We start from the raw sequence: 17,336 nt of genomic DNA on the forward strand, positions 1-17,336 counted from the left end.
TGTTTCTGGGGCGTATTCAAGTAGCTGACAAGTAATTATTTAATAATAGTACATGAGTGCATTGTAATGATTCTCGCCGTAGTCAGGTAATAGTATCCAACCGAAATTTCCTACCAACCTGCTGTATCCAAAGTTTTGTAAAAAGTTGTAGAAGTTGTTGATCTTTTTGATTTTATATTCAAAAAGTCTCTTTTTATAAATATTATTTATTATACAATGTATATACCTTTGAGTTAACTAAGATTATATATTATATAAATATATATATATTTGGAGAAAATATATTTCATCATGCAGTTTTTTTCTGTTAAGTCATTAAAGAGAAGGTAAACAAACCTAAAATGGATACATTGTACACTGTGTGGAGTTTCCAGATTAATGCTCAGGAGGTCAAGGATACGAGATTCTGAACATGGTGGCCTCAGCTAATTAAATGACCAAGTGAAGGTTATTTCCTCTGTTTTCTAAGCAAGATCATCAGAGATGTCACGGACAGTGGGTCTGATACACCACAGGACATTTTTAAAGGCTTCTTTTGTTCTAAGTTAACTTCTAACAATGAATTTCCAGTTTTAGAAAACAACAACTTGGGTACTAATTCATTTCACAGACTCAAGTATTTTCAATGTATAAATTAATGTCACAGGCACTCCTAAAAGATGTGGCCCAAGGCCAGCAGACCGCAGGGGTGGCCACTGCCTTAATCCCCTCCTCACCACGTTTTCAACTCCATTTAATGGGAAAATAGGATTTTCTCTATTGAAAATGAAACTTGACTGAAAATTGTCTGTCCCCTGCTAGCTCCACTGTGAGAGCTAAGCCGTAGAGGGAGGTAGGCTGGTCTACAAGAAGAAAGCGTGTGCCCTGGGCTGTGGGCTGTCTGGAACAATTGTCATTTGAAGTTGGGTTTGGGTTTGGGTAGAAAGGGCCTGCCAGTGGGCATGCTCTGGGGATGGGCACCCTCTCAGATCGCCACTTCACAGGACCCACTGGAAGCTCACAGGTTATGCCTTCTCAACGATGAGATGCCACAAGTTGGTTTTATGACAACAGACAATCCTTTAGTTTTCAGACCTACCCATAAAATGTCACCTTTGGTTTATTCAGCACATTATTTCAGAGAATAACAAAAATGTTTTTTCTTTTTCTTTCTCCTGACCACCTCATTTAGGAACAAATCTTACCTCACTACGAAGAGAAATAATGAGAACAGGCTGGGTGGGGTGGCTCAGACCTGTAATCCCAGCACTTTGGGAGGCCGAGGTGGGTGGATCACTTGAGGTCAGGAGTTTGAGACCAGCTTGGCCAACATGGTGAAAGCCCGTTTTTACTAAAAATACAAAAATTAGCAGCTGGGCATGGTGGTGCACGCCTGTAGTCCCAGCTACTCGAGAGGCTGAGGCAGGAGAATCACTTGAACCTGGGAGGCGGAGGTTGCAATGAGCTGAGATCGCACCACTGTACTCCAGCCTGGGTGACAAGGCGAGACTCCATCTCAAAAAAAAAAAAAAAAAAGAACAGGAAAATAAAGCCATGAGCTGCCTATGGTGGAGGCGGGCTGCTCTGCGCTGTATTCAGACCTGTGACCTGAGGTTAGGAATAGCCACCAGAAGTTGATGCACTCTATTTTGTCCATGATGTGTCTTTAGCCCCTGAAAAGCTGAAACCACAAAAACTGTTACACTTCAGCCGTACAACGAATCGGACACGTACAGGATACAGATCTCCTCTACATCTTACAGTCTGGTCATTTTTATTTCATTTCGACTTTTTATTTTTCTTTTGCATAAAGCTAATGCAGGTCGACTACACCTTTTCTGAAATGCTTGGGACCAGAAATATTTCAGACTTTGGAAGATTTGCATATATACAATGAGGTATCTTGGGGATGGGACCCAAGTCTAAACACGAAATTCATTGATTTCATATGCACCTTACACACATAGCCTGAAGGTAATTTTATGAAATTTTAAAATAATTTTGTGCATGAAACAGTTTAGACTGCATTTTGAATTTTGATTGCCACCTGTCACACAAGGTCAGGTGTGGAATTTTCCACTTGTGGCATCCTGTCGGTGCTTAAAAGTTTTAGATTTTAGAGCATTTCAGATTTTGGATTTTTAAATTAGGGATGCTCGACTGAACTTATCTATCCCAGAATTCTAGGTACTTTTTCCTTTTTTTTTTTTTTTTTTTTTTTTTTGAGATAGGGTTTTCCTCTGTTGCCCAGGCTGGAGTACAGTGGTGTGATCACGGCTCACTGCAGCCTTGACCTCCTGGGCTCAAGTGACCTCCTACCTCAGGCTCCCGTGTAGCTGGGACCATAGGCATGTGTCACCATGCCCAGCTAATTTTTTAATTTTTTTTTTTTAGAGATGAGGTCTTGCTATGTTGCTCAGGCTGGTCTTGAACTCCTAGCCTCAAGTGATCCTCCCACCTCAGCCTCTCAGCATTGGGACTACAGGCATGAGCCACCCTGCCTGGCCAGTACTTTTTCAATCAATAAGATTGCCAAATATTTAAATGGTCCCTATTCATACTAATGAAGACCATTTGTAATCCTATGATTAGTTTTTAATTTTTAAGAGACAAGTGTCTATGTCACTCAGGAGTACAGTGGCATGATCATGGCTCAACACAGCCTTGACCCCCTGGGCTCAAATGATTCTCCTCAGCCTCCCAAGTAACTAGGACTCAGGCGCACTCCACTATGGTAATTAAAAAGAAAATCTTTTGTAGAGATGGGGTCTTGCTGTGTTGCCCACTGGTCTCAAACTCCTGGGTTCAGGGGGTCCTCCCACCTCAGCCTCCCAAAGTGTTGGGATTACTGGGTGAGCCATCACACCCTGCCCAGTCTTATTTGATGGTTAAGGAGAATACAGTTGATAGCTGTGCTTGAACATGTAGTTTCTCCTTATGTATAAGTACTTACAAACGTCTAAACACAAGAGGACATTGTTTAAAAATCTGAAAGAGACGACATCATGAGAAGATACCTTTCAAAGCAATATTATTTTATGAAGAAAGAAGGGAAGGAAAGCATGTGAGACAGTTCAAGGATGAGGGGATGAGGTACAAAGAAAGGTGGAAGGAAAGAAGGTAGGGAAAAAGCAGAAAAGCAAGGAAACATGATGGCGACATGATTCTTGGTGTTACCTAATGCCGTCTCCCCTGGTGGCCCTGGGCATAGGGACATGTTCTTGTGTGTGTGGCTGGTCTGCACACTCGAGTGAAGTCAGTGCAGCTACGCATTGCTGCTACACTGCCACTGTTTCTCCTAGTTTAATAGAGAACCTTCTAGGAGGCAAAAATTTCTTACCATTAATCTTATACTCCCAAAATAGTGAGACAGAAGTTGCATGGCGTCTACGCTGGGAAAATTTCAAACATGATCCCTCCTTGGATATTTTGTCTTCACCCACTTGGGATGCTTGCCAATCACAGGCGCTATCTCCCGCATCTTTATGCCATGGTGCCCGTCCAGCACACACCCTTGTGGGCTCGTCTCCAGGACCCAGTCTCAGTACGGCTTGCCAGCTGATGAGAAACTCTACATCATATTGCAATAAATTCTGCAACTTACCTGCTTTCTTGAACTCTCATACACACCCTTCCCCAGTCACTTATTTTATTTTTCGAGACAAGAGTTTTGCTCGTTGCCCAGGCTGGAGTGCAGTGGTGTGATCTTGGCTCACTGCAACCTCTGCCTCCCAGGTTCAAGCAATTCTCCTGCCTCATCCTCCCAAGTAGCTGGGATTACAGGCATGTGCCACCATGCCCGGCTAATTGTGTATTTTTAGTAGAGACGGTGTTTCACCACGTTGGTCAGGCTGGCGTCGAACTCCCGACCTCAGGTGATTGCCCGCCTCAGCCTCCCAAAGCTCTGGGATTACAAATGTGAGCTACTGCGCCCGGCCGCCCCCAGTCACTTCTTTAAAGAGGCTATGGACCAAGTTGTCAGGCAAGGAAAATGAAATCCTGCTTTCACCTTCTGTGTTTGGGCTGGGGTGTTTGTTTATAGCTGACTCACTGTTTCAACAAGTCTGTTGATCAGGATTTGATTATTGTACACACTTCAATCTACTCCATGATTTTGTGACTTGTTGCTGAAACTTTTAAAGGGGAGGCTGCAATTTTTAGGATATGAAAAGACAGCCTTAAAGTAAAAACATATTTCTGACTTTAACCACAATTATGCAATTTTTCTGTGTGACATTGAAAAAAAGTGTCCCAGTGAAGATGTACAAATTTAGAAAGGATAAAATAACCTCCTCTTTTGAGGTTTTGATCTCAAAAACATCTTATGACAAAAAAATAGCCGGTTAACAATTCGCCTATAGATGAAGAAACCTAAGGCAGCAGCTAGCTGGAGCCTCCTTTGCTTCTTCACAGGCTGTTCTGTAATCTCATACGCTCTGCAGTACAGCACTGGCTTTGAAGAATATTTGGGCAGCTTCAAGAACCCACCTTCTCAAGGCTATGCAGGGACCAGGTCGGCCTCAGGGTCCTCCTCCCAGGAACTCCCGTTGTGGAAGTTCTTGAAGCTGGCCTCTTCCCCACAGGGCCTTGTGGACTTTCTGAGCTGCCTCCTGTCCTAAACTGAGCCAATGCTAAGGATCAAGGTTTAGGAGGTTAAGAGATCTGATAGCTCAGAAAAATGTAAAAAACTATGGAGGATACAAAAGTGAACCATGTGAAGCAATCTCACTGAGAGCCTTGAAGTTCCTTGGTTTGTACATTTCACAGAAAGGAGTAGTTCTAATTGAGCGGCAACTCTCCTTTCTGGTTTATTACTAACCTTGTTTGTGGCTTAGGTACCTGAGTTGATTTTTTTTTTTTTTTTCTTTTTCTGAGACAAAGTATTGCTCTGTTACCCAGGCTGAGTGCAAGTGGCGTGATCCTGGCTCACTGCAACCTCTGCCTCCCAGGTTCAAGCAATTCTCCTGCCTCAGCCTCCTGAGTAGCTGGGATTATAGGCATGTGCCACCACACCCGGCTGTTTTTTGCATTTTTAGTAGAGACAGGGTTTCACCATGTTGGCCAGGCTGGTCTTGAACTACTGACCTCAAGTGATCCACCCACCTCAGCCTCCCTCTCGGATTACAGGCATGAGCCACCGTGCCAGGCATTTTTTTTTTAGTAAGATAAAATAAGTATAAAGCATAAAGATGGTTGTATATTAACTTTTTCTGATACTCTAATGATGTTTTTAAATAACCATACTTTCTAAATAAGAGATTTTTAAAATAAAAATCATCCCTCATGTTATGCTACTTGTAACAAAACACGGAGAGGTTTCTTTCCTGAGCCCCCTCCTTCTTCCTCCATTCCTATCAGCTGTTCATGTCGTTCTATATGAAACACTGGTCTACAGAACATTTTCAAGTATATTTACTCTTTATTGCATTCCTTCATTTGCATTAAACAATATTTTTTCAATACAGTTTTGGACAAAACACAAAGACATTAAGCTCATTTAACAAGAGACATAAGTTAACACAATGTGTGCTGCTTTCATGAGGAGGAAAGAGGCAAGATCTTAGAGGAATCCAGGATACTGGCCACCAGGAATCACAGGATCTCACAATACAATCCACTTCTTTAAAAGCCACAAAATAAGCTAGGGAAGAAAACCCAAAACAAAGAAGATATGACATCCAAGTCTCCACCAAAAGTATACAAATGGCAAGATTTGGAGATGATCTGCTTTCTCACATGAGGACAAATAACAGAGGAGCCACACCCAAGTGCCACTGTGGCCACAAGCCTCATGGGTGGCGTGTGGGGTAAGCACCTTAGGATGGCTTCTAATTGCTTGTCCTTGCATTTTAAGCAGCAGTTGGGAGAGAGAGGCACGCTCCCTAAGTCTCATCACCAAATATGACCTAATTAAATTCCTGCTAAGTCAGTCAGTTGTAAGACAAATCACCCTCAAAAGGACTCAATGGGTGCTTCCTTTTGGAAGAAGTGTGTGGAGGGTAAAGGAAATGTGTTCAATGTATTGGAATGGACAATAAAGGACTGAGGGAGAGGGCTAGAAAATGATTGATTTTTCTGGAGGATAGTGTTTTAGACACTAGATAGTACAGATCATTTAAAATAAAGGATAAATTCTAAGTAAGTCATTAAGCTAAGGAAAAAGCAGTGATACTAGTAAGCCTTAATATTATACTAAGGAATTGACCCACTTGGAGTTGGACACTAATTAGTGCTGAGAGGTTTGTAAATTACTTTAATAACTCCTTTCTGTTTGGGGGTGTACGCTTTTTCCATACCTATCTTTCACATGTTTTTAACAACATCTTCTAAGTGGTAATAATGAGCATCTCTCTTACCACAGAGCAAATTAGTTATACTAAGGGGAAGTCACAACCAACACGGTAGTCATCTGACTTTCTATTAAGAAAGATCTTCTGACTGCAACTTGAAAACATCTCTGACAATGATTGAGAACAGCATTTTAGAGATTCAATGCCTTGTTTCTTCAGGCAAAGAGAATACCAGTCTTGTGGGAGACCTTTAACCAAATACCCAGTGACTTTTAGTGTTAGCTCAGGACAGCTGTCAGAGGATCTCTGGCCCACACCTCGATTTACTAAGCCAGATTTGCATGTAGAAAGTCTGCCTTCTAATCGGCCAACTGTTGTCATGCAACATTCATGACACTGACTGAGAGTTTTCAAGGGTGATGGTGCTAGTAGAGAGCTTGAAACGTGTAGTGTCCACAAGTACTGGATGGTTCCCACACAGAGGGACTGAGCAAGAAGGAATCACTTTAGCCTGCATGGGAAGGTAAGCGCAGCATTCTAAACCAAATTGACACCTTCCACGAGACACTAAGCTATCTCAGTATGCATAAGGAAGGGAGTTTTATTGCACTAATCATGCAGAGCGAGCACATGTTGAAGGTAGAGAACGTTCCACTTAGTCCAGTATCTTGAGTAAGACAGTGAAGATCCTAGGCCATCTTCACCTTGGTCACTTCCCTTGGTCACTGTGTGTTTCAAATAGTTCATTTTCAATCAAAATCAAGGGGGCTACTGCAAAAGAAATACCAAAACACAAAAAACCAGATGAGGGTCCGTAAAAAACTATTCATCAAAAAAAAAAAAAAAAAAATCACTAAAAGCTTCTTAATGGTTATCCTACGTTTCCCACTATGCATTTGCTATTAGATGAGCACTTCACAAAAGAAAATGGTCACAGCTCCATGCATGTAAAAGCAGGTTCCAATAAATATGTACCATTAAGTTTTTCCTGCATTGTGACAAGGAAGTTTTGCGAAGCAGGACAGGGAGAGCAAACCAACAGTACAACCAACTTCCTTGCTTGGTCTCTCGGACCTACAACACAGCGAAGAATTCAAATAAATGGAAACAAACTTATCTAGGAAAGCAACTCTTAGAATAGGCACAGGGATTTAACAGGGTGGTAAGTTTGGTTGATGGTCATTAAATGTTGTATGTACTTACGCTCCTTCTTCTCTTAAGAGGGCCAAGAATTTTCTCACACGGTATTCAGGATCCATCTAAATACATCAGAAGAAATGAAGATGGGTTAATGGTACCTTCTAACAACTCTGCACTTGCTTCATGAGAAGGCAGTGTTCGGTTTCACACTTCATCAATGCTCTGCTAGGTCACTGAATGTGTTACCTGCTCCTTGACCAGCATTCTCACAAAAAACAAAGCAGATCACATCATTTGGAGGAAGTGAATGGGGTTTTCCAGAACCATGTACACTGGGTTCCAAAAGACCCAAGCCCGCTGGCCATCGTAGGCACTTGGGCGAGGCGTGCCCTGTGCTGGTGCCTGTGAGGCATCGCTGTGAGACTGGACAGGGCCATTCATCAGAGTTCAAATGACAACCAATTCACCTGTTGAAGGTGTAAAAGGCTACTAAAGTCACAGCAAAGTAGAAGATACCAAGTTGAGGTTAATTCAACAACTAAAAAATAGCTTATTAACTCTACATAACCAACCATGTAGCTTTTCTTAGCCTCAGTATCCGTCATATAGTTTCTTCTTTGTAGTAACAAAGTTGTGCTAAAACTAAAAAAATGAAGAGTACTGCTGATTCCTGAAATCATCTCCAGATGAATCTGGGTCTCCTGTGACTGCCAGTGTGTCATGAGTCTAAGAAAAGATGGCGCAACTTTGTTTCAGGTGCTTCGTTCAGGTCGTTATTATTAGCTATCTCGACTGGTTTTCATTTTCTATTCATATTTATACTAACTCGTTAAATGTACTTTATTCTCGTAGGCCCACAGGAGATATGAAGTTATCTAGAAAACAATCGTTAAAAACATCTTTAGTTCCTGAAGATGAATTTTTATTGTAAGAAACACACCTAACTTTTAAAATATGTTTCAGAGCAGGAGTCTGTTTCCCAAGAGGGAACTCCCTGCCCTCCAGGAATAACTTTCAAATGCTCAGTGCAGCTGTGGGGAGATGTGCAATTGGACTCCCCCGCCAACCACGGATTTTTTTTTTTTTCTTTTCTTTTTTTTTTTTTAAGATTTCTTCTATCCCAGAAAAACACTGAACAGAAGTTTCAAATGTATCAAAGGTAAGAGGTCAGACTACAAAGGACTAAGAAAAAGTGTGAATAGCTAACAAAAGAAACATTTTTCCTTTTTGGGAATAGAATTACATATGAATCAATTGTCAAGTTCTTAAAAAAAAAAAAAAAAAGAACTGGCTGGAGCGCAGTTGTAGTTGGTACTTGCAGTTCTTTGCCCATTAAATATATTTAATATGTGTGAGCAACAACTTACTGACTTGCCTGTAGCTATGGAATTAAAAGTCAGGAGAAAGGGAGGAAAAAAGTAATCTAGATAAATGACTTTATTCCCTCAGGTGACATCCAGTCAGAGCAGATCCTCAGCTCTGTGCAAGTTTTAACAGAATCGCATGTAGTGAACAGAGAGGTGCCATGACTTATATTCTGCAAAACTACATGCCTCTTCACTTAGGTTCAGCCTCTCTAAGGCAGATCTAAAGAGAATTCACTCAGCTGCACGAAATCCATTTGACATGAAGGGGTTCAAACTCAGAGGCCTATGAAATGTCAGTCGCTGAAGATGAGGCCTGAGTGCCCCACTCTCACTCTCTATCCCACATGCATAAGAAGCATTAACTTGATCACTGACCTGAGGCATCAAAGGAAGGGAAAGGGATGAGGGTTGGGGAAAAAATCCACATAGTTTCTTCTATGCAATTATTGAAAAAAAATTATACTGAAACTTAAAAAAAAAGAAGCTGACAATCTGACAGATTTATCTTTTTTTCAAGGAAAGAGCCAATACACCTGTATTTGCACTTTTACCAAGAATAAGTCTAAACAAAGTGGTTAGTCTGTGACTTTAATTTATGGCTCATAATGGAAAATAAATTAATTGACTTAAAAATAGTCCATCTGAAAGCTCAGTAGATTAAATTAGATTTCTGAAAGTCAAAAAAATTTTATTTTCAGATAAATTTACCAGAAAAGATTAAAAAGCATTCACTTCACGTTTCCAATTTGTTATTGGTCCAAGAGCCTATTTCAGATGTAACTGTGAAACAGAAACTTCACCTCTGCCGCTCACTGCCCACACTAGCAGAATGCAGGACCATCAGTAAGTAACACATGATGCCTAGAATACAGCCACTCTGTCCATTTACCTAACTGTAAAATGAATTTACAGTTATTCATCCAATAGAAGTTTACTGGCCGGGCGCAGTGGCTCGCGCCTGTAATCCCAACATTTTGGGAGGCCGAGGCGGGCAGATCACCTGAGGTCAGTAGATCGAGACCGGCTTGGCCAACATGGTGAAACCCCATCTCTACTAAAAATACAAAAAATTAGCCAGGCATGGTGGGTGGGCGCCTGTAATCCCAGCTACTCAGGAGGCCGAGGCAGGAGAATCCCTTGAACCCGGGAGGTGGAAGCTGCAGTGAGCCGAGATCATGCCACTACTCAAGCCTGGGCAACAGAGCGAGACTCCGTCTCAAAAGAAAAAAAAAGAAAAACAGTTATCGAGGGCCAGGCATAGTGGTGCATGCCTGTAATCCCAGCACTCTGGGAGGCTGAGGCAGACGGATTACTTGAGCTCGGGAGTTCAAGACCAGCCTGGGCAACATAGTGAAACCATGTTTCTACAAAAAATACAAAAACTAGTTGAGTGTGGTAGCACACGCTGGTAGTCCCAGCTACTTGGGAGGCTGAGACGGGAGGATCGCCTGAGCCTGCGAGGTCAAAACTGCAGTAAGCCATGATCATGGCACTGCATTCCAGCCTGGGAGACAGAGCGAGACCCTGTCTCAAAATAATAATAATAATAATAAAAGTTTACTGAGCACCTTCATATGTGTTGGCTCTGTTCCAGGGGCTGTGGGCTCAATAGTAAGAGCCAAGGTCTCTGAACTCATAGGGCTTGATAGGGAGGTATTTATCAGCTACCTAGTATGTCAGATAAGGACAAGAAGACACAGCATGGGCACATGGAAGGGTGGAGTTCTAAAATGAAGAAAGGTAAGTTGCCAGGAGATATGAGAAAGTCCCAAAGAAGTTTCATCTGTCTTTGCCCAGGCAGCACCCTGGGGCTCAGTTTTCTATGTGATTCTGGATGCTTCAACCCTACAGTAGTTTGCATGAAATTTCTAGGAGCCCAGCCAGGGACAAATATACAGATCCCAAGTCTAGACTGCACAACTTAATTAACTTGTCCCTTAAAGCAGTCTCCCAGACACCGTTTGGTATATGTGCAGTCGCTTACTGACTTGAGGTGCAACACCATCCCTTCTCCATCAATAACCTGGTGATGTGATCTTGGATAATTCACTGACAGCCTGTGGCTCACATAGTATCCTCATCTCCAAAATGAGGGGGCAGAAGAACGACTGCTCTTTGAAGTCTTTTCTAGTTCTAAGACCTAGTGGCTCCCTAAATGAAAACTAACTTTATAATCTTTCCTTCCATTTTTGAATTTTAAGAAGTTCAAAAGTATTGTTAAGTGATCAATCTCAGAAGCAGGCTACTAATAACCAAATTAAGTTTGGAAATAATATAAGAAAATCAAAACTTAAATTAATTAAAACCTTGGCAAAGGAAACACTGAACCCTCTTGGTGTGTCCTGAAGCTTTGTTCTGTCTGAGTCATACGGAGAACGAAGTACCTTACCTGTAGGGACATCTCGATCAGCATTAGTAACTTCTTGATTCCTATCCAGACCTTCTTCCCTTTGACTTGCTGTGCAATTGTGGTGCGTTCCTTATCCTTGAAGTTGCCCAAAAGCTACAAAAACAATAAACAATAATCAAAGCACTTTTACAGTGAACACATCAACATTGGTTAATTCTATTTACCTTTAAAAGAAGAGTGATAAGAACTACCTAACTGTTCAAGTTGATAGAATTCTCTCCTACTTTAAAATCCAGTCTGACCTTCACCATCCTAAACCCATTAGGTGCAATCATGAAAGTGAAAACTGGTATCTTAAACCCTGTTTTCTTATGGACCGCTATGTAACTTATTTGCTGGGGAAAAAAATAGCTCCAATCCATAATAAATATAAGTTAAAATTTTTAACATTCTTTTCTAGGAACAATCTGTATGTGTCAAAGCAAACTCCTTTAATTCTCTTACCCAGCTTCTGCACAAAAGCTGTCTACATGGGTAACCTGAAAACATTTATCATATAGATAAATTTCAATTTTGTTGGGGGCCTTGAGGACTTTAAGAAGCTTTACCGACTCCACCACTGCTGAACAACTCAGTAGATAATATTTTCCAATAGAGCTCACCAAGTTACTTGTGAATATTGATATTAAAAGTTAAATGAAGAACATTCTTTTTTAAAAATGACTGTCATTTTCAAAAAATTAAGAAAACATTTCTATTTCTAAACTTGTTAATGAAGTTCCTTTTACTTCTGTAGCTTTTTTTTTTTTTTGACATTTCTAAGGCTTTAATCATTGTTCCAACTTATTAAATGCAAGGAAATGTGCTAAAAGCCACTATGAATGGTTAATTTTTCTATACAGTGATTACCTTACCCCCACACCACCACCCATTCAAGTTTCTGGTCCAAGTAATCTATATACATCACTCATGCTGGATACAGAGCAATTAATTCCTGGCAGTTTGTAGCTGCCTACATTGAGGAATGGGAAATTAACTCACTGTCATGTATATTCATCTTTCTTCTCTAATTCCTGAAAACAACTGGAGGTACAGGTTGAGTATCCCTAATCCAAAAGTCTGAAATCTAAAATGCTCCAAAATTGGAAACTTTTTGAGTGCCAACATGACATTCAAAGGAAATGCTCACTGAAGCATTTCAGATTTCCAGATTAGAGATGCTCAACCTAAATATAATGCAATATTCCAAAATCTGAAAAAATCTGAAATCTGAAACACTTCTGGTCCTAGGCATTTTTTGTTGTTGTTAGAGTTTTGCTCCCTCACCCAGACTGGAGTGCAGTGGCACAATCTTGGCTCACTGCAACCTCCGCCTCCTGGGTTCAAGAGATTCTCCTGCTTCAGCCTCCTGAGTAGCTGGAACTACAGGTGCCCACCACCATGCCCAGCTAATTTTTGTATTTTTAGTAGAGACAGGGTTTCACCATGTTGGCCAGGCTGGTCTCGAACTCCTGACCTCAAGTGATCCACCCGCCCCGTCCTCCCAAAGTGCTGGGATTACAGGCATGAGCCACCGTGCCTGGCCTAGTCCCAGGCATTTTGGATAAGGTATATACAACCTGTAATATCCCCGGGTCCCATGTTCCAGATTAGCATAAAAACCAAACACCAGGTACAATGTGGTACTACTTATTTCAGCCTCAATTCCTTTCTTATAAACAGTGTGCAACCCATTGACTCATTTTTACCTCCAAAGCTTCCAACAGCTGCTCTCCTGTGGCAATGTTGGGCACGTGGATGGTGGTGCTGAAAGCGTTAAGCATTTCCATCTCCTGAAGGACATCTTTGCGGCTAGTGGTCCCAATGATAAGAAGCTTGCGGCCCTGATCGTAGGGAGAAAATGTGTTAAAATGTACATAATAAGACTAATTAGGAAACTACAGTAAGCTTGAACACAATTTGCAAAAGCCTTTTATTTAGTCTTGCCGATGCAAATGATTAGGCAAAACAGAAGAAAACAATTCAGGATTTTCCTGAAAATCCTGAAAAAAGGTACCAACCACATGATTCAGAAAGTGGCAACATGTGAACAGCTCCTTCTCATTCACATCAATAAAACAATGGATTAGTAAATCAAGAAGATACACAAACAAATGGAAAGATACTGACGTGTATGTATGTAATTCCTTCCTCAGAGCCAACACGGCACATGTATGGTGGGAATTGGGGAAAAAAGATGAAATGAATAGAAAGTATGTGGCGCTGGCTTTACAAGCCTTTAGTACACTTTTTAGAAGGAGCAGGGTAATAAGAGTATATTTATGCAACACTGAACTGTAAAAGGCATGGGCTAAAGTGCTTTCCATAATTGTCACATTTAATATTTTTCATTTTTACTTTTAACCCCAAAATATTTTTTTAAAAAAAGTTTAAAAACTATGCCAGGCTTATGCTACCATTCTCAGTTCCCTTTCTTCAAAGGCAACCATTTTCAATTCTCTTGGCTTTTCTTCTTATATTTACTTCCTTATCTTCAAATAATAATGTTACATTACTAGTTTTAGATTTTTGTTTTCAGCTTTAAATATGATTTACTAACTTCCTACCATGGAAGATGGGGATTTATTATTAATTTTGCACTACCCCCCTTCCCCCACCACGTGCCCCTTTTTACATCCTTCCGATACAGTTATTTCACAGTCTTTAGTTAAATCTATATTCAGTATTTATTATGTTTATACAAATGTGGTTTACAGCTAGGCCATGCAGAGTACTATTCAATTTCCTTTCTTGGACAACATTTTGTTTTACTGGAGTTAATTGCCTTTTTCCCCTTTGCTTAGTTTACCAGGTACTTATCACAAGTTTGTCTCTAAAACAATCACAAGTCTCCTTTCAGTATGTTCAAACACATTACATAGTTTAAAGTTGTGTTCTTGAAGAAATTCCCCTCCAGGAGTCCTCTGTGTTCACAGTTCAATCTGAAGCGGTGACTCTCTAGGCCTGGGGCACAGCTGTAGTTCTGGAGCTTTCCTCTCTCTTCTGTTAGATTCCCTGTATCCCAGCCTTCCTTTTCCTCATCCATTCCCTTGTCTATGCTGCATGTACCCAAAAGCTTCCTCAGAAAGAGTGAGGGAGGTAAAATTTTAAAGACCTTGCATGTCTGGAAATACCTTTATTCTAGCCTTACTATTGTATCCTTTGTCTTAATAGTTTGGCTAGTTGTAAAAAATAAGGTTAGAGGCCAGGTGTGGTGGCTCATGCCTATAATTCCAGTGCTGTGGGAGGCCGAGGCAGGAGGATCACCTGAGGTTCAGGAGTTTGAGACCAGCCTGACCAACATGGTGAAACCCCATCTCTACTAAAAATACAAAATTAGCTGGGCATGGTGACATGTGCCTGTAATCCCAGCTACTTGGGAGGCTGAGGTAGGAGAATGCTTGAACCCAAGAGTCAGAAGTTGCAGTGAGCCGAGCCAAGATCACGCCATTGCACTCCAGCCTGGGCAACAAGAGCGAAACTCCATCTCAAAAAAATAAATAAATAAATAAAAAGGTTAGAAATAATTTTTTTCTCACAATTTTGAAGGCACTGAAGGCTAAAAGACAAATGCTATCTGATCTTTGATCTTTTGTTTCTAACCTTTTTAATACAAAACTTTCAGAATCTTTTCTTCATTCCTATGTTCTGCAATTTGAAAACTACATATCCTAAGATGGTTCTTTCTATACTCATTTTGCTGGCACTAGATTCCTTCTTTCTAAACTGGAAATTCCAATCATTCAGTTCTAGGAAATACATTTCCTTGAGATTTCCTCCCATTCATTTTCTCTGTATCACCCACTGGGAACCTCTTAGTTGGATACTGATTCTCTAGGACTAATCTTCTAATTTTCTTATTTTTTTACTCTTAGTTTTTATTTCTTTCTCTTTCTAATACTTTTCAGGTTAGTATCAATTTTATCTTCCAACCTTTACACTAACTTATTTTTCAGTTCTAAGAGCTCTTCTTGTTTTCGGAATGTTTTCTTTTTTAATTGCATCCTGTGCAATTAAAATACAATATCTTGTTTTAGATCTCTGAGGCCGGTGGCTCACACCTGTAATCCCAGCACTTTGGGAGGCTGAGATGGACAGATCGCTTGAGCCCAGGAGTTTGAGACCTGTCTAGGTAACATGGCGAAACCTCATCTCGACAAAAATACCAAAATTAGCCAGGTGTGGTGGCAAATGCCTGTAGTCCCAGGTACCTGGGAGCCTGAGGTGAGCAGATCGCTTGAGCCAAGGAGTTTGAGGCTGGAGTGAGCCGAGATGGCACCACTGCACTCCTGCCTGGGTGACAAAGTGAGACTCTGTCTCAAAAAACAAACTTGTGAATATTATAGATTGCAAAAATGATGTTTTCTTCTGTTCCTTGTTTTGTCTGTTTCCTATGACTTGCCCCTTTTTCCAATTTGTTTTCTGGAGGCTTTCCTCAAGTGTCTGGTGATTGCTGGATAGCTATTCACATTTAAGAGCTAAACTATGAATGGAAATACTGTGTCGGGGGGCTTCACTATAGGATGATCAGGTAAGACCTGGCTGATTACTGGGGGTCCTTCAAAGGTCAGTATGTGTACATTTTTCCCAGAGAAGAATCTTCCAGTCTCCTTCCCAAAGACTATAAAGCCTCGCTGCCAGCATACTGGAGTCAACAGGGTAATGTTTCTGGGTATCTCGCCATTTAATAGGGACACCTCCACTTAATCCTCTTTGTAGTATGGCACCTCTCCAGATCAGTCTCTCAATTAATTTTCATTATAATCATGAAAATTCAGTACTACTACTATCCCCATTTTACTGATGAAGCTATTGAATCTCACAGATATAAGTCATTTGTGTTCAAGGCAAGTCATTTGTGTTCAAGGCCAAATAACCAATACATGATGGAGCCAAGACTGGAAACCAGATCCAGACCTAAATCATATACTGCCTGTCTTTACAAAGAAAAACACATTACTAAAAAAGTTTACTTGGAAAATGAAAAAGGAATAAGTTTTAAACTTATGTCACTAGATTTATAATACACACTCAGTCCATAGATAAGTCTTCAGTAAAGACTAATCATTGAACCTATACACAGATCTTGGAAATTCAGAACATTAAAATAAATGGGCTATCAGGAAAAGATTTTAAGAAACCAAAATAATTTCAATTTGGGTTTGGTAAACATTATACCACTACTGTCAATAAGACACATTAGCCTTTCTCAATGTTACTCATTGTTTTTATCCACCTGCTGTGCCAAGAATGGGCAAGGTACCACCATAAACCAATGCAGATCAAAGAAACAAAGTTGAGACCCTCTGGTACAATTAGCCATTAGCTTAACAGATGACTGCGCAAAGAATATGAGATAGAAGTACACCTGTGAGCATTCAGATTAAAGGGTAATCATTATTATTATTTGAGGAATCAACTAGGAAAAAATCAAATGCTTATCATCAGACATTTACCAAGTTCCTAGATGAATATGCAACAGACCTTCCACAGAAAGACAGATGCAAAATAGATAATTATAGTACAATATGGAAAGGTGGAGGTATTACGCACAAGGATGTCAGGTAGAGGGAAGAAACACGTGGCAGAGAAAGCTTTTTCTGGAGGAGATGATACATGAGTTGAGTCGTAAGGAATGAGTAGGTTGATTAGGAAGATGAAGGGGAAGGACATTCTAAGCCAGAGGAACAGAAATACGTAAGTCCAAGGGCAAAATAACAACAAAAGCTGGGGTGTTGAGGTAATTACAATCGAGTAAAGACATACATTTTTACTATAACAAAAAGTGGTGCTGTTATATTTAAAGTATTTTTTAACACTAAATTCTAATGGCAAACTTGGGAACATAGCCCTAAAGGCTAACAGATGCCGAAGGCCACACATGCTGATACATCCTCAGTATGATTAAAGGTAACTGTTACTTCTCTTTTTTAGCTTTTTAATGTTCCATAGTCCATAATGCAAACTTCCTCATCTTGCTCCTCTCTCACAAAGGACAATGTTGGCCCTAGAACAGTGGCACTGAGGAAGAAGCTTCTTACTCATTCCAGAAAGCCGGACTTTTAAAATCACTGCCAGTTTCCTCATGAGATGTTCTCTTACATTAACAGTGACTATGCTCTTCAAAGTGTTGAAAGATTGGGAAATGTAGAGCAACTTATACTGGAGACG

General features: G+C 40.5%; 1 protein-coding gene across 3 annotated transcripts in view; it reads right to left on the bottom strand.

Annotated features, from left to right (window-relative positions):
• Nucleotides 1-5,378: 5,378 nt before the first annotated feature.
• Nucleotides 5,379-17,336, bottom strand: part of NSF (N-ethylmaleimide sensitive factor, vesicle fusing ATPase) — a 166,489-nt gene continuing 154,531 nt past the window's right edge. Inside the window, exons 18-21 of one of the 3 annotated variants that reach the window (XM_511626.7) lie at nt 12,875-13,009; nt 11,166-11,279; nt 7,473-7,528; nt 5,379-7,040 (exon numbers count right to left, since the gene is read on the bottom strand). In XM_511626.7, the coding sequence (XP_511626.3) occupies nt 7,019-7,040; nt 7,473-7,528; nt 11,166-11,279; nt 12,875-13,009 (327 nt within the window). In that variant the 3' untranslated portion in view covers nt 5,379-7,018. Of the gene's footprint in view, nt 7,344-7,472; nt 7,529-11,165; nt 11,280-12,874; nt 13,010-17,336 lie in introns of all 3 variants that reach the window. The other 2 variants (XM_054671317.2, XM_054671318.2) reach the window with 2 other exon arrangements.

This window comes from Pan troglodytes, chromosome 19 (assembly GCF_028858775.2).
Source record: "Pan troglodytes isolate AG18354 chromosome 19, NHGRI_mPanTro3-v2.0_pri, whole genome shotgun sequence".
Classification (NCBI taxonomy): Eukaryota; Metazoa; Chordata; class Mammalia; order Primates; family Hominidae; genus Pan; species Pan troglodytes.